This window comes from Melanerpes formicivorus, unplaced genomic scaffold (genome assembly GCF_026170545.1).
Source record: "Melanerpes formicivorus ecotype bairdi unplaced genomic scaffold, bMelFor1.0.p_v2 SCAF_246, whole genome shotgun sequence".
NCBI classification, from domain to species: Eukaryota; Metazoa; Chordata; class Aves; order Piciformes; family Picidae; genus Melanerpes; species Melanerpes formicivorus.
In genome coordinates, this window is record NW_027142598.1 from 276,537 (window position 1) to 299,564 (window position 23,028).

The 23,028-nt window shown below is 43.0% G+C and overlaps 1 protein-coding gene across 1 annotated transcript; it reads left to right on the forward strand.

Moving 5' to 3' along the window:
* The first annotated feature begins 922 nt into the window (after positions 1–922).
* Positions 923–22,427, forward strand: LOC137458468 (spermatogenesis-associated protein 16-like). The gene is made up of 6 exons (XM_068169941.1): positions 923–1,067; positions 4,286–4,432; positions 4,919–5,031; positions 14,497–14,661; positions 16,454–16,534; positions 21,816–22,427. Exons 1-6 carry the CDS (start codon positions 923–925, stop codon positions 21,936–21,938), a joined length of 774 nt encoding a protein of 257 aa, XP_068026042.1. The 3' UTR covers positions 21,939–22,427.
* The last annotated feature ends 601 nt before the right edge of the window (positions 22,428–23,028 follow it).

Below are 23,028 nucleotides of genomic sequence, written 5' to 3' on the forward strand. Positions count from 1 at the left end.
CCCATGCTTTTCTGACCATCTCTGGTAACTTTGTGTTGGCATTGCCACTATTAACCACGTCTACACATTTGCCAACATACAGCAATGAAGCCTTAGAGTTCCCCCAAAAGGACAGCCCTTGTCAAGGAGACAAGGCTTTGTTAGCAACAGCTGTAGCTAAAGCAGTGCTGAACGTAGTCTTACCCAGAGCCCAACACAGGAGAAAATGAGCTCCACCTCACTTACTCTGACTGATAAGAGTACCTAGCAAGACTGTTTCCAGGCTGGTAGCTCATCCTGGCAGTTCCAGCACTGGTTCATTGGGGTCCACTCAGTGTGAACTCCACCTCTCCACACAAAAGCAGCGCAATGCATCATTTGAGTCATGTTTAAGGGATGGCAAGGTTCATAAGCTTCGTGTTGCCCTCTGCACAAGAGTGAATTTTACTCTTAATGCAAATAGGGTTTAAATGCAATATTTTAAGACTAATATTCCGTATAGGCATAGTGTCTGATTCATGCCAACCCAAGGGGTAGTAGGAATGCTTAGCATTGTTTAACAAGCTCCCAAGGACCGAATAAAACCCTCCTATGAAAGATGTGACCTTCAGAGAACGTGGAATCACTTTTTTCTTTTCATCTAAAAGATAATGTATCTAATCCTTTGCTCCTCATTGAAGACATAGGCTTGCTGCACTGAAGACTGTTTACAAATGTGCTTTCTCCATTAAATGAATTTTCTGACTATAGAGAGGCAGTGTTTTCTGGAAGTAATTTAAATTCCCCTCTAATTAATATTCAAGACCAAAATATGTTATCTCTACATGACTGTGCAATTATTAAAGGGAAACTATCATCTGTGAAAGTAAGTATTCTTTTCTTAAAAACACCCTGGCCAGCAAGTGACATGAAATGTATGATCCCTTTGCCTTTTCCTTAGGCTATGATTGAAGAAGCCATCACTGCCGAGACCTCTTATACAGTCATGTACACACCACTGGAGACAGAAGAAAAGCATCAAGACATAAACAAGATCCAGCGTGCTTTTGCTAAAAGGAACCCTGAGTACTTGCAGCACCAGTATACAGGTAACAGGTTCACCTGTTCAGAAGCACTGGGGAGGTTTAGGCTGGATGTTAGGAAGAAGTTCCTCACAGAAAGGGTGATTGGCCATTGGAATGGGCTGCCCAGGGCAGTGGTGGAGTCACCATCTCTGGAGGTGTTTAGGAAGAGACTGGATGGGGTGCTTGGTGCCATGGTTTAGTTGATTAGATAGTGTTGGATGATAGGTTGGACTCGATGATCTCAAAGGTCTTTTCCAACCTGGTTAATTCTCTTCTATTCTGTATGCCCTGTGTGTCTGTGGCTGACTTACAAAGAGTTGGAGAGAGTCTGGAGCTTGAAATCCAGGCATTTCTAAACTTCTGGAGGACGGGTAGTTAACTTCTGGGATTTGCTCTCTAAGCGTACATGGTTTAGGTAATCAATTCAGTCCTTAGGAGAAGTACAGACTTCACACTATAAAGATGATTTTTGATCCAGGGAGCCTCATGTTCCCATTGTGGGATTTCATTGTTGCAACTAATCTTTTGTTCAAAGGTAGATTGGCATCGTATTGTGGTGACAGTGAGATCCAAGTTGATGCCAATCTCTGTAGACTTCCATCAGTTACCAATGGTCATCCCTGCATCACAGCCTTACTTCACAAAAATATCCTCTTTTCTACAAACATAAGGGACTGACCACCAGCTTTGAGAGCATCTCAGCTGCAAGGATGGAAATAGATAACCAGGTTCCCTTTAGCCCATTAAAGACAAGTAGGATCCTAGGATCCAGAGCAAACAAGGGTGTTGCAGAGCCTGTTGTCATCCGGTAGCATGAACTCAAACAGCATCTCCTGGAGCAGACACTGAAATTCTGGTGCCTACAGCCATGTTTCAAGAGAAATGGAAATGATATTTTGGCAAAAGAGAGGCAGGGGGATAAAAGGCATTGCTTACTACCGTTAACTTGGAACATAGTTGACCCTGGAAACACCTGGCTTTGAGTTGGTGATTGAGAAACATAAAGGGAAAAATGCATTTCTCAGGTCAAAGTCTGGCAAGCCTCTGTCTTCATCACATAAACTAGATGTGCATCTCACCCTGCCAGCAGGGTGGTCTAAAGGGTTGAGGTGCCACCCACTTCTTGCCAAGAGTTACATACTCAGGTCAGAGATGGTGGCTTAGTTGTTGCCCCTCTACTGAGCTCATTCTACAGATACATAAGACTTCCAAAAGTATACACATTGAATCCTTGGGAAGGAGAAGAAAAACTGTTTGAAAACCACAAATAGGCATTAGGGAAGCAAGCATTATAAACAAATACTTAACACAAGTAAACTTGTTTGGTTCATTTTGCTGTAGGAAACTGTCATGATTTTCAAGTTGCAGATCACCCATGTATTTAGTTTCTGGCAGTAGCTTTGGGGTTGTTTGAAGAGGGAAAATGGGGACTTGTTTGACACAGAGGTTGTAAAATCCCACTCTCCCATTTACTTGCTTAGGTGACTGTGGAGAATTTCCTGGGACAAAAGTATTGGCATTAAAAGGAGCATAAAATAAAGCTTCCCAAACCTGATTTTTAGAAAGATAAATCCATATTTCACATACAACTCTGAATTTACAACAAGGGTGAGACTTTGAGGAGCACATAAGCAGCAAAAGGGGCATGGTGTGCACTGAAACCCAGTTGGTCTTCATAAATTACTGAATGACTCTGAAAGCATCGCCAGTCACTTTCTTACTCCTCCCAATAAGGGAAAGGAAGAAGGGGGAGAAGGAGTGAGAGATAAAACAACCCAGTCCTATATTCCATTACTCAATTATAAAACAGACTAAATAGAGCAGGTTGAGGGATCACTGAATTTTCTAGGAATGAAATGGGATAGAAAGCCAAGAAAAAACACTCTGTCTATCAGGGGGTTGAGAGTACAGTGCTGTGGAGAGCCTTATGCAGTTGGGACTGCTTCCAGATGACCTCCTTTCTGTCCTGGAAACTCTCAGAGCAGATGTGGCTCTTTTTCTTAGACTTGATGCTGAGATAACTGTTGTCAGTGTTAGGTGAAGTCAACCGAAGCAGTAGGAGTTACTGATCTATTCAGACAGGACCTTAAAATCACACTGCCCCTGAACAAGCAATCCCACGTCAGGAGTTCAGCACATGGTTGGTGGGGTACCGCTGAACTTTCAACCTGCAGGTCTGCATCTCACCTAGGTGAAATTAAAAATGTAAGATAAGCCCCATTCTAGCAGTGGGTGTGAGACACCAGGCATCTCACAACCATGTGGTTTGAAATAACCTTCCTGTTCTGTAACAATTATCTGCCCAATTCTAGCCCAAGCTCTGCTGGAGTGTAAGGACTGAATCCATTTCAGAGCTTCCCTTATTGCCGAGGAAAAGGAGCAGATACACATTTAAATCCAAGTGTACAATGCAGTTTGTTGCAAAGTTGAGAATCCATCAGAGGCAGAATATGCTGCAAGGGAAATATCAGGTCCACTCTCTTTGATTTATATAGGGGTAAGTCCAGAGAGCTCTGAGCAGGGTTCTCCATTTGTCACTGGGATCACACAGCCTGGCATCTTAAAAGCAGAGCACACTGAAAACAGAGCACTCCTTTGTGAGAAGTGGCACTGACATTCAATCTAGGCTTATTTTTTGTGTGTGGGAGGGAGGAAAGGACTGGTCTGGATCCCTAAGCAAAGGTGAAGTAGACAATTGTTCTGAGCATCTGTCCTCACTGAGGTCAGGGCGGTCCGACTCAGCTGATCCACAGGTTTTTTGGCAACAGCAGTCACAGACTCTGGACAGCACAGGCTGTCAGATGCCAGCTGAGTGGGTCAGAAAAGACACCCAGGAAGCCTAGGGGGCTGTGGTGGTGATGGTAAAAGCACAAATCTGTAGGAAGTCAAACTTCACAAATTCAGGGGACAATGAACCAGCAGTTAAAAGACCAGAATGTTGTATTACTGAAGTGGTTTTAATGCTTTGGATGATCAGCATTGAAAAATTCATAAAGAGAAGAAACTCATTTTTTCTTATGGATCTGTGAAATTTAAGGCATTGATCTAAAAGGTTGCAAAGTCTGGAATTTCCAAACCCAGTTCTAGCTGGATGGGTTGGTTTAGGCATCTTTGTTGTGGCAAGCTTTCTGGATTACATCTCACTCCTCCTTAGAGTTCCTTTTTCCCTTCAAATTAAGTAACTTCTCTTACAACTGAAAAGAAATAGAACAGTGGAAATTATTGTCATTTCCCTCTTCCAGATCCTGAGGCATTTCACATCTTGCCACAGTCAGCTAAGTGGCCATCTGAACCTCCTGGGCTGCACTTACTGACACTGGGTTTCAAAAGCAAAGGCATTGGCAGATGCGTGGAAAAGTGGACACGAAGAAGACTGTCACTGCTCTCAGGTACTCCAACTTGCTTAAGAGCTGGCATAGCTCAGAGGTGTCCTCCATGAGCCTTGCTAAATGAGGGGGCTAGGGGGGTCCTCGTGTCCCATGTCTCTGTGCCAGCAGCCTTGACTGTCCAGACAGCTCTCCCCATCATCCTCTCTCCCCCTCCAGTTTACCCATCTCCTTGCTAGATCCATCATGGCAAACATATCTGAATGAACACAGTTTATGGGCTTGTGATTCTTGCCATCCTGAAGAAACTTTTGGAAAAGCTCTTTCAAGTGTAGGAAATAATAGCTGGCACTAATGCCTGACATTATGAGCTGCCCAGGGAGGTGGTGGAGTCACCATCCCTGGAAGTGGTTTTAAAAAAGACTGGATGAGACACTTGATGCCATGGCTTAGCTGAGTAGATGGTGTTAGGTAACAGATTGGACTTGATGATCTCAAAGGTCTTTTCCAACCTAGTTAATGATGTGATTCTGTGATTTCATTTCCTAGACCAGAAAGCACTTTTCAATACTCTCAAGGGCAAAGAGGCAGAGAGATATTGGAAAATGGTTGGGCAAAAGGTCATGTCATCAATGGATTTTATAAGAAGCACCAAGTTAATTGTGAGTATAAACCTCAGTTTCTGGGGTGCAGTGTGTGTGGTGGCAGAAGCCAGTGCATGTGTGAGCGATGTGTACTTTTGGGTGGGTAATTCATTCTGCACGTGTTCCTTCTCTGTCCAGAAGTGCTCAGTGAATTCATTAGGTAGAGTTCCAGTGGATTTTAGATACTTTTTAAAGTAGCTCTAATTATTTAACCGTGTACCCAGTGTGTTTGAGATCACTTTGCAAGCAATTTTCTCAAATCTTTATGGCCTCTGATATTAAATCCCTACTTCACGTAACCACCAAAGCTACTCACTAGATACAATACCTGAAGTACACTACACACACCACCAGAATCTCCTTCAAGAGTTAATAATTGCTGTTTGAAGCATTTCTAGTTATTTAGATTCTGATCCCTGTGAAGTATGTGAAATAACCTTCAAATCTGTTACAGCCATATTGAAGGTCTATTAGTTAATTCTGCTCCATACTTCCTGCAATAATGTACACAGCTTTTTAGCACCGTGGCTTTTGATTAGCACAAAAGGTCAAAACTCAAATTTGCATGTAGACTAGACTGTTTGAATGCAATTCTTGAATGATTCTCCGGAAAATAAGTGGAAGAAGCCTCTCCTCCCCAGATTGTGAATGCTAATGCTAACATTTTTTCCCTAGCAATAACAGTTCTTTGGTTTTCTGTGTGTTGAAGGCATCAGCCATTTCCTCCTCAGAGGTGTCTTAGCAAATCACAGGATTTATATTCTTAGGCTTTGATAGCAGACAGGAGGTTGACAAAAACTGCTACTTAGCAACCCCTAGCAAGGGAGAAACATTAGCTAGATATTTGGGGAAGCTCTGTCTCCTTTCCTCTCAGAGAGCAGCTGCTGAAACAACAGGAAGTGCTTGAACTCACATCCTTAGTGGGAGGTAAAGGTGTTTAGAGTGTCACTACAATGGACTCTCATCAAGCATCTGCATCAAAGTGAGGCAGGTGAAGCTGGCTGAGGGCAGACAACCCCGAGGGAACATGCAGCTCCTTCTTTCCAGTTCTTTCCTTAAAACATGTGCTGTTGGCTTTGGATGACCAAAAGCCCATTCTTGATGTTCAGGCTAATAGCAGTGGCATCTTTGGGAAGGTGAAGTATCTGGTATTGCTGTGTGCACTTTGAACATTTAAGAAGCTAGAAGTATGACCTGACAATGGGTTGGGTACAGAATAAAACCCTGGTCTTTCTAAAAGCTCTGGCAAAACTCATTTCTGGAAAAAACGAAACAAAAACAAACAACAACAAAATTTGGACCTTACTCTCTTTGGATGTAACAGAGAGTATCAAGAAGAGAAAAAGCTTTGAGATCAGGTATCTTTTGGATTCCCCATAACTACCTTGTTGTGTAAATGGATATAGAGGGATAGGACCACAGGATTCAATCTGATACATAGTGTATCTGTCATCCCCAAATAGAGAAGAGCAAACAAACTCACCATAGAAGAGATGAGAGCAGAGTAGTGTGCTAGGACCACTCAAGCCAGTCCCCACTACTTGTATGAATTTGCACTGCTCCTACACAGTCATATTTGCTACCAGCTCTAGACCTCACCTCATACATTTAACTATTCTTGCTGAAACAGAAGAGAGCTCTCAAAGATACAGGGTGAAATCCCAGCACCCTGAAGACAGCAGCAAACTCGACTCATGCTTCAGGCAAGGTTTACCCCAGTGCCACCTCCGGCAGCAGCAAGAATGGGTAAACAGGTCTTAACCACAGTCCTGTAGATGTAAAAGCAGTCACCAGAGGGTCAGTATGGGAGCTTTAATGAAGAGGAGGAAAGCCTCAAGACAGAAGAAATGATCACTGGGTTAGATCAAACAGCTGCTAATTCCACATCCATTATGTGGGGAAACATTTTCACTTTCCTGACAGTTTTCATAGCATCGAATGATCTGGGCAAGACAGAACCTCTGACCCAAAGAGCAAATGACAAAGCCAATTCTACCTGATAATACAGATAGGCACAGAGCCAGAACTGCACTGCTACTGGTGATTAAAAGCTCTTTATGGACCTAGCAGAGATTTGGCCACTTGTGCCTCCTTGAAAGTATTCCAACATTTTCCCCAGGCTAGAAATATTCCACCATATTGCCCTCAGACACACACTGAATGAAAAACTTCTGCTGAGACAAACCTCAGACACAAACTCTAGCTTTACAGCTTGAAGATGATAATAGACTATGTTTGGGATTTAACAGAACAAACATTCCTTTCTGCCCTTTTCTTCATCTGCAGATGCAAACACACAATCAAAAGTGCTTCTCCTAAGCAGATTTCTTTTTCCTTTACAAACCAACACAAACAAATCTCAGTGCTAAAGCAGAGTTTGTTAAGCCATAGCAACTCTTGGTAGTAGTCAATTCTGCCACCTCAGGTTTGCAGCTACACAGCCTAGTGTTCATAATATGATTTATACCACTGTGGGTAAGATGTGAAGCTAAAGATTAAAAAGGCAGATGAAAAAAGCATTTTCTGTTGCCCCCCACCCCTTGGTAAGATGTGAAGTGAAAGATTAAAAAAGCAGCTTAAAAAAGCATTTTCTGTTGCCCCCCACCCCCTTCTTTGTGAAGAACAGCCAGTCCCATTTAAACCAAGGGGACACTTGTGTATTGGGACACAGGAAGCATTTGAGGGAGAATGTCCCAGTCTGGTCCCTGCACAGTATCATCTGCTGCGGGTGGGGAAATGCCATAGACCTCATCTACCCAGAAACACTAACCAGAAATACAGATATACATGGCACAAAGATTATTTGCCTTATATATATACATAAATATTATACATCTATATAATCTCAGGCAAACCTTCAGCTACTCATATTCCAGTGAAGCTTACCCACACTAATAAGTGATTATTCTATCAAGACATTTCACTGGGGTCATTTCTACTGCTTTGTACACACCAAGCTTGCTGTTCTCCTGCTGCAGTCCCATATCAAGGGCACATGATGCTACATAACAGGAGAAACAGTGGCCAGGAGGCTGTATTAGACTGCTCAGATTGTAAAGGTGAACAAGCCCCACCATATGATTCACAGCATGATGTGCACATTTACAGACCTCAATGGTTTGCTGTCTGTTTTTTAAGTAGAGGGAAAGTGTTTACTGCACACAGATTTCAGCACACACGCTTTCTGAAGGACACCAAGGGCATTAAAGAAACATTATGGTGGATTTTTTTCTGCTTGTTATTGCAATACATCACAGTGCTGCTTGCAAGGCAGAACTTCATTCAGACTTAGAGCTAAACAATAGTCGTAAAGCCTCGACAACAGAAAAGCAGAACTACTGGGGGGCATTCCAGACATGCAAAGTGGTGCTCTTAAAGCTGAGAGTTAAACTTACCACACATATTGGGTATGGCAGACTCTGCTTTGCATTCAGGCTGACCAGCCACTTTGCTTTACTTTTTCTTTAGTACTATGCCAGGTTACAGCCATCCCTGGAGGGGGTTGAAAAAAATCCCAGCCCCCAGGCAGACAAAAGAACCTGAGCCAGGTGGGCAGAGAGAGAGAGCTTTAGTTTTCCCCCTCCCAGGAGGAGGGGTCCCCTGAGTCAAAGGTCTATTCCACTCCTCCTTCGTGTCCAGCAAGCCTATTTAAAGGGGGCCATTGCCTTACTTCCCCCTGTTTTTCCTGCACGTTGCCTGCTGGACAGGCTATCTTTGCTGCCTTCCTGCAGCCACCCCGTGGTGAGGGCGATCCCCATGTTGCTTCCAGACCACTTCTAAGGACTGCATCCAAACAATCCATTTGCATCCAGGGAATCCAGTGCCAGCTGAGCCTGGTTTGATTTATTTTTGTATCTACCCTTTTCCTTACACCCTTGTAACTTTCCCTCTCACTCAGATGCTAAATATATTTTGTTTAAACTTCCCTTTTTACTTCCAAGCCAATTCCAGACCATTTCTTTTGTGATTTTTACTTCACCTTTCTCCTGCTTTTACCCTACCAGGAGAAAGGGGGAAGGGGAGGAAATCTAAATCTTTACTCTGGGTAAAGTTTAAACTATAAGAAGTACTCATCAGTTAAACTTCATTTATAAATAGGAGTGGCATAAGGGATAACTGCTTTCTTGAGTACAGAGCAAAGCAAAAAATGGGGGTATCACCCCAAAATTCTTGAGGAAAGGACACATGAGTCACTCTTCTCACATGCTCTCCAGCTCCTTTTTGCAGTGAAAGCCCATCCTATCTTTGCTCTGGTTGTTAGTGCTAGGTATTTAGCAGTAGCAGGTGAGCTTCATCCACAACAGGCTGACCTGCTTTTTGTAGCTGCTTTTTCATCCCAAGGTCAGAGGAGGGACAAGGTCACAGGGCTGAACCTTGGACATCAGGACCTTATTTCTCTCCTAGAAGGAAGGTCTTCAAAGATGCCTGAGGATAAGCATTCCCTTTATTTTTTAGTTTAAAGATAATTCATGTAGCAAATAGTTTTCTGGTGAAAGCTCTTTCTTAGGAGGACCTCCACTTCAGGTGAGACTCGCCAGTAAGTATCTAGGCCTCAAGAGAACACCCAATTACTCACTTTTTAACAAAAATTCTCTTTGCAATACCAGACCACAGGAGTGAAGCCTGTCCAGAAAGTGACAGTATCAAAATGTAATCATTTATTGTCTTAAGAGGCAATCAGAAGAGCCAGAGTAGACAAGTAGACAGAGATCAGGTCAAGAAAGCTAAAGCCCAGCTCGATTTAAATCTGGGTATGAACATCAATGGCAACAAGAAAAGCATGTCGATGATAAAAGAAAGACTAGGGAAGATGTGAGCCCACTCCAGAAGGAAAGAGGGGACCTGTTCCCCGGGGGTAAGGAGAATGCTGAGGTACTCAACAACTCTTGCTGTAGTTTGCACCAAAAAAGGCTCTAACCACAGTTACAAAAGGTAAAAGCAGGAAGTGAGGAAATTCAAAACCACCCACTGTAAGTGAAGATCAGGTTTGAGACCACCCTAAGAATCTGAAGGTGTGTAAGACCTGACAAGATCTCTATGCAGTTCCTGAGGGAACTGGCAGATGAAGTTGCTAAGCCACTTTCCATCATATTTGAAAAGTCAGTGAAGTACCCAGGGACTGAAAAAGGAAAAAACATAACCCCCATTTTCAAAAAGGTTAAAAGAAAAGAACAGGCAGGGAGCCACAGGCCAGTCAGTCTCACCTCTGTGCCTGGCCAGGTCATGGAGCAAATCCTTCTGGATACTCTGCTAGTCATATGAAAAATGAGGAGGTGATTTGTGTTAACCAATGTGGCTCCACCATGGGCAAATGATGACTGACAAATTTGGTGGTCTTCTAGGGTGGAGTAGCAGTGTTGACAGATAAGGGAAGAGCAATTGACATCATCTGCCTGGACTGGTGCAAAGCTGTGCAGAGTGGCGAGGCACTGGAACAGGTTGTCTGGAGTAGTTGTGGAGGCTCCAAGCTGGGTCAAAGCCAGGTTGAAGGGGCCTTGAGCAACCTAGTCTAGTAGGAGCTATCTGTGCTCATGGCATAGGGTTGGAACTAGATGATCTTTAGGGTCTCTTCCAGCCCAAACCATTCTATGATTCTATGGTTAATATGTTACTACATATCTAACCAGGATGCAGCTATGCCTCCACATCCTGAATTTGTTGATTCCTTTGCTACCAACTCATTGACAATGAAGTCTCCATTTAAATTTGCTCTTTACTTAACCTTCACTCTGCCTACACGAGTTTGTTTCATCTTCATATGATTGCTTGGCCCCTTTATTATGGTTTGGTTTGTTGACTGCAGCTTAGTAGCCTCTTGAATTCTGCTGTAGTTCATGTAATTCTCACCATGTGCTTCAGCTCCCTGCAGAATTTTTCTCCTGCCAGCAGCAGTTCTTTACTTTCTCTTTCTGCATTTTCCATTGTCACTGAAACGCCACCTCCGACAATGTTCAGCCTCCTCTAATCCCTTCCAAAAAAGTCTGCTGTGGGTTATTGATTTATTGACTTTCACCCTACTATAAACTTAACTAGCATTGCTCTGTCCACAGAGTGCACGTTGGCACAGATGCCCAATTTGTTTCCCATAGCTACGTAGCATGGCCTCATATTTTTCTGGGCAGTCAAGCAGAGAAACAATTGTTTTCTTTTGGCCTTTACTTTCTTCATGGTTGGAGAAGCCCCCAACAGACACAGGGTGATGAGAGAGGATTTTTCCCTGCTTTCTTAGCTGATAACTCAATATACTCATTTCTTAGTGCTTGCACTAAAAGGTTTGGGGCTGATTTCAAGAATAGCGAAGAAAAACCTTTTGCTGCATCTAAAATGTTGTGAGCCTATTTCATGTTGATCAGAGCTCTCTTTCTCTTTCAGTAACTGATTGCTTCTTCTTTTAATGCACACAGCTCTACCTGGGGACACAGCTCTCTGGCTTTCAAACACTGATGATCAGGTGGAGATGGGGCTCCATTTTGTTCCTTGCTTTAGTGCCATGCTAACTAGACTGTGTCAGACATACAATTTCACGTGTCAGAGATCACAGAAATCCTTTTTTCTTGCTGATGTCTCCTACTAATACTAAGTCAGGTCCTCAGAAAAGGACTCTTCAAGTGATAAAACTAGTTTGTAAGAAGGTTGTCCCAGTCTCCCTTCTTAGAGGTGGCTCAACAGTAATTCCTGAGAAGGGAGGCTTGGCAGGCCTCTCCTGGCTCCTCAAGTCAAGTAACATGTTATTATCCACCTTTGTGTCACCCAATATCCTAGTCATAAATGGAGTAAAATCCATCTAAGAACTAGTTGGGCTTTCTGCCTGCTCTCAGTTTGGTGAAACACACTGTAGACCTTCAGCCTGAATTGTCAGAAGCTTAATTGCCAGCCTACTCTTATTCGTACCTATTTGTACACAATGGCCCTTCTGTTAGCATTGTCTTTTATCTCTTTTTCCCTTTTCAGTTGCTTGCTCTCTTTGGACTTGAGCCCTGCATTATGTTTATTGAGAGGAATAATATGCTCTTGGCATTTTCATTAATAGACAAATCAAACAACACTTCTCTCCAAAGAGGTATCTCCTACCGTGCTGGCTTCTCTGCTCCATGGTGCTTGGGTTTAAATTAACCTCTCCAAACACAGCTGACTGGAGCTATCAGCAATACTCCAGAGAACTGCTGACCAGAGGTCTTTTTCCTGTGCAGTGCCTGATTCTCTCCTTTAGCTGATGGAAACACCAGTTCAGCTCTTTCTTTTCTGGTTATTTTCATGTCTGGAACTCCCAGATTCTAGCTTCATTTCTGCCATCAGTCTCTAGTGCATGGTCTTTCCTTTCACACTATTTTACAATTCTAATAGATATTATATTCATTAACTGTACCATGAGTATTTGTAGTTTCTCTAGAGTTTAGTTTTCTTCTATTATATATATATATAGATATAAGAGGAACAGCATTGTTATTGAATCCTTAGACTTGATACAAGAGCTATGTTGATAGTCATTTTGGTAACACTTGATCCTTGCCTAGTACAAATTTCTGCACAATCAAGTGCCAGTGGCATCCTGGCCTGCATCAGAAATAGTGTGGCCAGCAGGGGCAGGGAAGTCAATCTGCACCTGTACTCAGCACGGGTTAGGCCACACCTTGAGTCCTGTGTCCAGTTCTGGCCTCCTCAATTTAAGAAGGACACTGAGACACTTGAAGGTGTCCAGAGAAGGGCAACGAGGCTGGGAAGAGGCCTTGAACACAAGCCCTGTGAGGAGAGGCTGAGGGAGCTGGGGTTGTTTAGCCTGGAGAAGAGGAGGCTCAGGGGTGACCTTCTTGTTCTCTACAACTACCTGAAGGGAGGTTGTAGCCAGCAGGGGGTTGATCTCTTCTCCCAGGCAGTCAGCACCAGAATTAAGAGGACACAGTCTCAAGCTGTGCCAGGGGAAGTTTAAGCTCGAGGTGAGGAGAAAGTTCTTGACAGAAAGAGTAATTGGCCATGGGAATGTGCCTGCATAAAATGGAATGGAATGGAATGGAATGGAATGGAATGGAATGGAATGGAATGGAATGGAATTAACCAGGTTGGAAGAGACCTTTGAGATCATCAAGTCCAACCTACCATCCAACACCATCTAATCAACTAAACCATGGCACCAAGCACCACATCAAGTCTCTTCCTAAACACCTCCAGTGATGCTGACTCCACCACCTAAAGCAAATAAAAGGTAAGGATTTAACAAAAGAGATGGAGCAGAGCAGCCTTTTTCAAAGCCTGACATTTTGCTCAGCTGTTCTGTTCAAGTAACAACTGGAAAAAAATCCCATGGCTTCCCTCCCACCCTTTCCCCCTTTTAGATCAACCTTAGTTAACAATTAATTCAATATAATAGTAAAGAGTTCAATAGGAAAACCAAATTAGCAGCTTCCCAAAATTAATTGCTGATTTGGCTGCGGTCCTATTCCTTTTATGGCTGTTCTTCAGTAGATCACTGATTAAAGATAAATAAGTATCAGTGAAAATAATAGTTATCTGCCTGAACACAGTTTACATCTGCAGAGAGGCAAATCTAGCAGGTTCCTGATCTGTTAACTTCCTAGACATAACCACAATTTCTATGTCTAGATCACTACAGCAATAGTATGTAAATGGATTCAAATGCTCTCATGCTTATCTGTGCTAATAGTGAAGGCATGGCTTTGCATATATATTTTAGTATGATGTATCAAATAATCAATTGGCTGAAGACAAGAGAAACTGGGACAGTAGTAAAGAGGAATCATGTAAGGTCCAGCAAAGCAAGGTAGCCAAATGCTGTCAGTGTGAGTGTTGGCACCGCAGTGGTAGGTAGATGAAGAGGAGAAATATTCTAGAAGAAAGGAGAGGCAGGGGGAAGGGGAGGTACACTCTGGCAGTTAGAAGATGCACAGAGAAGCAAGTTGCTTCTACAATCATGTCTGCAGGCACTTGGCTGAGTCTCTCTGTTCACATGCTTCAAATTTGCCATGTGCCTAGCTGCCTGGAGGATCAGAGACCACCTCTGCAGATTTTAGTCCCCTGAGGTTATGTATTGGAACACTATGGATTTGCCTAGTCTGCAAACAAACCATGAGCTGACACACTGCACTGTCTCCTCAGCCTCTTGGCTGAAACTTTCAAAGCAATCCATAAAAGTCAGGTAATATTGAACAGAGGGGATTATGGAAAAGCCATCTCCAACTGAAACAATTGCATTCATGTTTGTTCTCTCCTGTCTCCCCTTCACATCTATTATGACTATGTATTTATTTTTCTGGTGCTGCTAGAGAGATTGTGGCGAGAAAGTATTTTTGTTTCCCCCCTCTAGAAATTGTCAGCAGCTTTATCTTAAAGGTGCTGAATGCCATATTGTGTGTAGTATTACCAGCACAAATATATGTGTGATGATAAGCCTCAAGGCATTAGGGACTCCAGGGATGATTGTGTTTTCCATGACTCTCTTCTAACTGACTTGCGTTTGTGACCAAACAGGACAAGCGCTGCCCATGCTCACGAGCAGTAGAGAAGCTGCAGCAGGCCAGCCTCTTTGGCCGCATGCAGCACCTCGAGGAACAGGCCCAGCTGCTTGAGCAAGTGATGGCTGAGGCAGCCACCATCCCCTACCTGCAGGACCTCAGTCAGGAGGATACCCAACTGGTAAGTATTGATTTCTTCACACTGGTTTTGGCTTTCGGAGGCAGGGAGCCAGGGAAGGGATGGGGCAGAACACTCTGCTGCAGTTTGCTCTGGAAGTCATTTTTCCAATGTGCAGACCTGAAGTAGTTTTAAAATCCTGCTGCAGTGCCTTGTCAGAGGAGGTGCTAATCACCTGCAAGGATGATTTGTATAGAACCAGCATGACTCATCTGTAGGCACATTTTTAAAACCTCTTCTTTTCCCCCAAACGTCCCCAAATCAGTCTGTAAGAATGATTGCAATTATTCAGATCATGCTACTTTAGGATAGCTAACATCAGAAGCCACCTGCAGCAAACAGGCCAAATCTAGACAAAGCTGAGGAGAGGAGGGGAAGGAGAGGAAAGCTTTTCTTTCCTGGCTCTGTCTACAACATACTCCCTGTCTCTGAATAAACCCATCTACCTGCTATGCCTTTGTTTTCCCTTTGTAAAATGGCAAATCACTCTTTCTATGAAGAACTTCTTCCTAACATCCAGCCAATAAGATTCAGTTTACTGGCTGCACAAGCACAGAAAGCAGGCTGGCACCAACCACAGCAGATTGATTTAGAGATTCCAAAGAAGACTCCTGCATCCTTTATCTAGTGCTGGGACACATAGAATTTGAGCTTCAAAAACCTAAATGCAAAGGTAAACTCAAGGAAATACAGATCTGCTCCGTGAAGCTCAGGGCAGTGGTTTTGCATCTTGCACAGATGAGTGCATTTGTCACTTTAGGGACTCATCTTAGACTGCTGCCCATCTAGGGACAGCAAGAAGAGACAATTTCTCTATGAATGCTTTTGCTTATACTGTCCAATTACTTGTAATGAGTAACAAATTCGGGAAGTGATTCCAAAACTATCATCTGGGTTCACTGTAACCAGCTAAATGTTTTGGAATAGACCTTCTAGAGCACAGCTACAGGCATTAAAGACAAGTTTCTCCTAGTTAGTTCTTAAAACCCTGAGACTGATGGCTGCTTGCAGGAGGATATGCTGGACCTGACCCTTGGCTTTCTGATAGTGAATTAAGAGCAACTGAAACATTTTCAAGTGTTTGGGAAGGGTGCAGGGTGAGGCAATGCTATGACTGACCTGGAAGGGTACTGGAGTGAGGAAATGGTACAGATGACCTGAATTTTAGCCTTCCTTCTAACACTGAGGACTGATTAGCAAGGATTTTCCTACAGCTTCTTTTTGCAGTATACACTAGAAACAGGCAGCCTTGTTTTTATGCTCTGTTATGCTGCATTATGGGGAAAAGAGATGGTTTGCCAAAGAAAAGGGATAGTAAAAGCAGGCAAAATGAGCTAGATACTTCCAGCTACAGCCAAAGCATCTCAGCTTTAGTGTTGTCCTCTTGTGAGGTTTTACATGCTGCTTTAAATTATGATACATTAGCCTTGGGAGAAAATACTAAAAAGCATTCCTGTACAACACAGAATATCCCAGACAGCTAAAGAATGAAATATGGACCCTTTGTTCTTTACAAGCCAAGCCTTCCTTTCCAAAGTATAAATATTTAAAAACATATAGGCTTCAATACAGAATTTCCAGAGGATTTCTTCCCCCCATTGTTAAGTATTTTCTATCCACAATAACACAGAGTCATGGCTGAAGCAAAGATGAGGTGGCAGTGCTCATTGTGTAACAGATGAGTAATAAAATCATCAGTGTACAAATGATTTTTTAATGAGGTTTTAATCTGTGTATTTAGAGAAGTTATTTGGGTGTGAATTCCACAGTGATCATTTTTATCTTGGTACCGCAGCTGGAGTTGCTGATGGCAGAGGCCACGGACACCCTCAGAGGAAACACTGATACCCAACGTGTGTGGAATGAAATTCAGAAGGTAACAACCTGCAGCAAAGGGTAGAAGAGTATATTGTTCCTTGGGGAGTAAATGTCCCCCTGAGTCCTATCTGTTCAAAGGCAGAAAAGAAAGCAGGTGCCATTTGAAAGCTGACTGTGTGCCTTCAACTCTGTTAGAGCTCAGGCACTAGCCACAGATAGATACTTACTATTTGCTTTAGCATCTAGGGTTGATCTTTGTTCATATTAATAGTCTCCTGTGGTTATCTAATACAACAAATATCCCCAACCTCAAAGGCTGAATTTGTGGTTGATAATCATATTTCTCTTCCATCTTTATCAGATGGGGTAGTGTGCTAATTGCAGGGAGAGGGGGAGTTGTTAGGGAATAAAATTCAATCCAACAAGTGAAGTCTCTTAGTAGAGCTCAGCTGAGGCTTTGGTGATGAGAGAGGTAAAAGACATGCAAATGCCTTTCTGGAGTCTCTGCACAGCAGCTGGGCAATTGACTTCTTAAAGGATTTGTGAAGCACAGGGCATCTTGTTTTGGTTCTCTCTGCTGATGAATCTGGCTCGACCTAATGAAGAGTGGGGCAGGCTGGGATGCAATAGCAGTGTTAGGTTTGGACAAAGTCTTCCAAACCAGAATGAGTCACAGCTCTGGGCACTCACACCACCGACATTCAGCTACTGGAGAGGAAAGGGGTAGCAACACATCCCCAGGAAGGGATAATGGTACTAATGGTCCAAGGCCTTGGCCTTACCCTGTGTCTTATGGCTCCATCAGATCCAGAATGACACACACTCACTCTGAGTTGTGGCTGCAGTGGGAGGCTGGAGAATAGAAAGGGCTTGAGTTCTTGCACTGGTGGGACTTGAAATTGTCCCTCTTTGGGATTTCGGTTTGACAGAGAGATACTGAAAACCCAAATCCCAGCTGCACTAAGTCAGTGTAACTAGGATGGGTATGTCTGAAAGAAGTCACAGAGGTTGAGGGTCAAGGTGCTTTCAGAGTCCCTGTTTCCAAGTTATTTGAATGAAATTTCCAGAAGGCATCTCCTCTGAGAGAAAGTCTGAGCAGGTGTATTGCCTCAGCTAGCTGTGAGATCAGTGGCTCTTAATAAAGTTTGCCAAGTACAGGATGTACAGAAAGTAACCAAAACCTAAGTGCACAAAATTATAGACAAAAGAGCATTTCAGCTCTTTCAAATGCTCATGAGGGAAGGGCAGGATAAATATTCACACCTCTTTTACATTGCCCAGGATAGTCTCTAAATCTCTCACACCTGCCTACAGATCGTATGAGAATCTTTTGCAACACAAACACTACATATGATATGAATGATAGATATTTATACAATTACCTAAATATTTCCTGCCAGATAGAGCAAACATTGATAACCAGATACATGCAAAAAGCTCCCCCCAGTTTCAACAGTGGCTAATATTTCATTGTAAATTCAGTAGAACAAAGTATTTTCTTTTGGTGTATTTGCATGGATTAATTTCTCTAGATGCTTTCAATGTAGTCTTGATAGATATCAAGACTAATAGCATTTAAAAATGGACAGAATCTCTGCAGAATTAAACAGTTGGGACTAAAAGTTACTGAAATGCATTGAAATCTACACTCTTCTGTTGCACAATTTGGGGCTTCAAAATTTGTTGGCATTCTGAACATAGTTTTGCCTTTCAGACAACCATTTGAGCTGAGGCATCCTGTTCCCAACAGCACTCCCTTTTGTTTCATAATAGAATTGTAGTCTTATTATTATTGTATTAGAACAAAGGAATGAAAACCATCATCAAATATTTCTGTTGTACTTTACTTTTTTTCCCCAACATTTAATGTCAGCACAGTCAGCATGTTCTTAGGAACAAAGGCTTTTTAAATAGAGAAGACAGGAAAACACTCAGGGAGTTCTGGGGTTTCTCTGTTGGATTTCTTGTTGGTTTGCATTGTGGGTTTTGGTGGTTTTTAATCAGCTGTAATTAAGAATGTTACACTGGGTTCAAGAGCTCTAACACAGTACTAAAGAGGACTAAATCTGATGATTCAAAACTGATGTGGTGTGGATTACCACATGTCCCTTGTGCTAGAACCATGTGGGTAAGTTCAGGATTTCACAGTTCGCTCGGCACAGAATGCTGATTGTAGGAGCCCTCAAAGAACCATCACCCAGGCCTAGCTACAAGGTGGTTCTTTGTAATTTTGCTATTGAATTAATTTACATGTATTGGAAAGCAAAAAACAAAAGACCATAAAGGAGTTTATACAAGCAGCTGTAAATGAAGAACTCCAGAAAGCTGACAGCTACACTACCACCAATGGAGTTTGGCTTTTGCAATCAAAACAGCTGTTGCACCTCATGAAAGCACTCAAGTTTGAACTGGAATGCAGTGGAATTACAGCAGTGCCTGTTCTCCACATGGTTAAAGGCTCTGTCAGAATTGGCAGTGCAAGCCACTGTTGGCAGAGTTGTATTTTCTGGAGACAGACAGAAAAAAATTCATTCAGGCTGAACTCTGCCACAGAAAGGCACAAGGCCTGACGCACAAACACTTCCTTGTGTTGCAGTGGATGGCTTATCAAATTAGTTTTAAGTGAATCTGGGCCGTTGTGCATTTCCAGCAGTGACAAAGCAGTAATATGTGTGTAGTTTCAATGGGTTTGGGTGCTGTGCTGCTCATCCAATTCACTGACAAATGTATGTTTTGAAGCAAAGTAGTTCATCAGAGGGGCTAATTATTTCTGGAAGCTTTAAATACAAAGAGATGAAAAATGACCTTGTCATTAGCTGGAGCAATGAGAACATCAGTGCACAGAAGATGTCTTTCTCAATATTACCTGACCAAGGAGAGCCTAGATTACCTTGGGAGATTAAGAAATACCCTTCTATAGAGGTTGTACCCAAAGGAGATCTAGGATACTAGAAATCCTTGAAGAATACCTCAGGGGCAGGAAAAAAGCACCAGGTTAGTCTCTCAAAATCCTTCTTCTGCAGGATTTTACTGACACTTTTGCTTGCAGTACCCTGGATAAAATGTGAGCTTGGCATTAGCAAGTTGAGGAAACATGTCTGGGTACAAGACCTATGAAGCAGGTAACAGAAGGACTGAGTCCCAGTCTGCTTAAGAAACATGGACATTCCTACAAACAGGCTTGTAATTGTCCCTAATTCCCAAGCTGAACTTGCTGGTGGCCAGGCTGCTTGGCTCACAGAGGATTCAAGGCACCATACTAGGGCTTAGGAACAGTATTTTTAGCTACTGGCTCTGTCCAAGTTGTGTTACTTGTTGAGCCACAAGGGTACTTAAATATCACACAGGCAGCATTAAATGAGAATGGACTTTTCTGAACCTACCCTTATGAATGGGAAACCCTCCTGAATTAGTCAGAAGATAATGTTATGGGAAAGTACATCAGAGCCTTTCTTTTAGAAAGGCTTAAGTCTTCACACCAGTGAATTACTTAGCGAGACTGATTTAGCCCAGTGGTTTGAGCAGTGACCTCTGGTGCACAGAACTCAGCAGCAATGAACAGGAAACTTGCAAGAGAGGTTCAGAAGAGCTCATCTGGTCACTCTTCTTGACCCCACAAAACTCAGTCCAGCCCCTGGGTCTTAAGCAGATGGGGACACTACCATAACAGCTAGCCCTGGCCATATTGACTAGCTGGTTTATTGATAGAGTTGTAGATGATGGTGATGACATCTGGCATGAACATGACTGCTGGAACTGGCAATAAAGCTTGACCCTGAATAACTCATGGAGCCAGGTCTCTGCATGGCCACTGCAGGACTGTATAGCAGCTGCAGAGAGGCAAAGGGGTTTAGAGTACCTCAGACACATAACAGGGCAGGAAAGCTTCCCTTTTGCTCCACAGGGCCTTTACTTCTCTACAAGCTTGTAAGAGAAGAAAATAAAACAGTAAAAGAAAAAAAAGAGACTGCTTTCCTATCTCCTAAGAATCAATTAATTAATAAAGCTTCACAATGTTACAGTGAGAGGCATTTCATTAACTAAATAGTCTAGAGCCTATCAACCAGAAATGTTTGACATCCATAGAGAGAGCTCTGTAAGTGCAAGTGCCAGTATGGCTCTGCTGCCCCTATGCAGACAATAATGTGGTTCTACTTCTGTCCTCCGCTTAGCCCCTAAGGCTTCCATGGCAGTTTCACAGGATCCTCTTAACATCATCTGAACAGCCAAAGGAAAGACAGGAGCTGGCAAATAAACACTTCCCTACACTTCCACATGTGAAACACTTCATAAAGCCTTCACATTGGAGTTTACCTCAAGGGCATCACATACTTTGCCATGTAGATAAGTTATTATGCCCATCCTTTGCTGAGCTCAGTGGAATGCCTGTTTCATCAATCTGAAAGCAGAGCAAACATGGATGAGTGAATCAAAGAACAGATGTAACTCACATAAGGATAAGGATGTAACAAAAGCTGCAGTAATATATGTGAATATGAAATGAAGTAAAATTAGCCTGACCTATTCTATAATCTTTTAGCCAGGCACATAGATTTCCGGCAGTTCACCTCTGCTTACTACATCTCTGCCTTCTGCAGTGACAGGGGAACACTCTCTGATGAACTGTGCTCTTCCACTGACATTATCTCTTCATTGAAAACCAAGCCATGGAAAAGGGCCATAGACTTGCTAGGCTTTGGGTCAGCCAGAGGAGCAAGGAGGGAGATTCATAGGATGTCGCTGGAAAGTGGATGTGTTGCTGAGTAGTATTGTGCTGGCTGCTACAACAGTTACTTGATGTAAATGACTTTGTAATGTCTTGTAAAGTCATCCAAGCCCATGCCACAGCCACTGGGAACTGCTCTTGTTCTCAGAGCATGCAGGCTTCAAAAGTTGCTGTGTTTTGGTGTGCTCTCTTGTATCGATCTTGGCTATTCCTGAATTACTAGAAGGACACTGGTTCCTAATTTGTTCTCTTTCTGGGGCTGTGATGCAGATGCAGTGCTTCATGAATGCCTGGAGCCGTTGTGAAAAAGGAAAGCAAAGGATGGGAAAGAAACAGGAATTTTCTGGAACAGGGGTGGAAGTCTCATGTGTAACATCTAAGGTGTAATGAAGTCAGAAAAGTGCAGGTGCAAAAGGAAAATAGTATTAGTGGCCCTGATGCAGGCAAACTGAGAGTGAAGGAAACAAGAGCAGCCAGATAGAAATGCAATTGTCCACCCAGGACAGCTTATTTTTAGTCACAGTTAGTTTGGAAAGAAATTAATTGCCAAAATGTTTGAAGCTTCACTAGAGAGAAGGGACGAGCTTCTGACACCACTTCTTTCTAACTGCAGATTGGAGTCCTTGAAGGCTACTTACATGAAGTGGAAGACAATTACATCAAGAACAAAGCCAGGACAGAAAGAAGAAAGAAGATTCAAAGTTCACACAAACTCAGAGACCTGGAAATGTTATGAAAAACCCTTCCCACTTTAGGTTCCCCTGCCCCCCCATAGGATATAGTTAGGAAGTTATTAGAGAGTTATTAAGAGGATTCCCACCATAGGTATTAGGTAGATAGGTTAAGAAGAAGCCCCTTCCCACTTTAGGTTCCCCCCCCTCCCCATAGGATATAGTTAGGAAGTTAGTATAGAGTTATTAAGAGGATTCCCACCATAGGTATTAGGGAGATAGGTTAAGAAGAAACCCCTTCCCACTTTAGGTTCCCCTCCCCTCCCCCCCTTAGGATATATTTAGGAAGTTACTTTGCTTGTCATTAGTTTTAACTGGTTGGAATAAATGTTTTGGTAAGGTTTATTTGTCTTGTTTCTTTAACTAGGAACACCCTGGCAGGAAGGGTCTTTATTTTCTGCTCTGAGAATATTCTGCATCCAAACTCTACAAAATCCCCTTGGCTTGATTATTGCCCAAGAACAGGGATCCATCCATCCTCTGTAAGGAGGAATTCAGCCTCATTGTGCCTTCTGTCCAGCTTCATGCCTTACACTTCGGCTACTGGTGCAACCTAGAGGTACAAAGTGGCGTCCTGCACCTTATGGCTGTGGTAACGACAAGTCTGAGAAACATGATGCTATGACAAAAGAGAGAGAAAGGAGAAAGGAGCCCAACTGTTGCTCCATGGTTAAGATTTTGAAGTCCTCCACTCTCATCTGCTCCCTATGATTTTTTCCCTCTACTAGCTAGTCATGGGTTGTTTTTTTCTAAAGATGCACAAACACTGCAGGGAGGAAAAGATTTGCACCTGCCTTCTCCTGGGCAGACCTGGAAGCCCACCACAAAGCACACCAGGAAGAGCACCAGGAAGCACACCACAAAGCACATCAGGAAACCCACCTGTTAAGGATGAACAACTCATCTTCCACTCCCACAGCAGCAGTCTGTCATCTAGGCACATCTTACACTGCTTTGGTCTTCCAGGAAGCACAGGTGCTCAGATCCCCTGAGACCCTTCATCAATGAGCAAAGCAGCACCAACTTTTCAACAGAGATCACCTCAGCAGAGGCAGGCATCCCCAGCTGATACCCATGGTCTCTTCCAAGACTGCC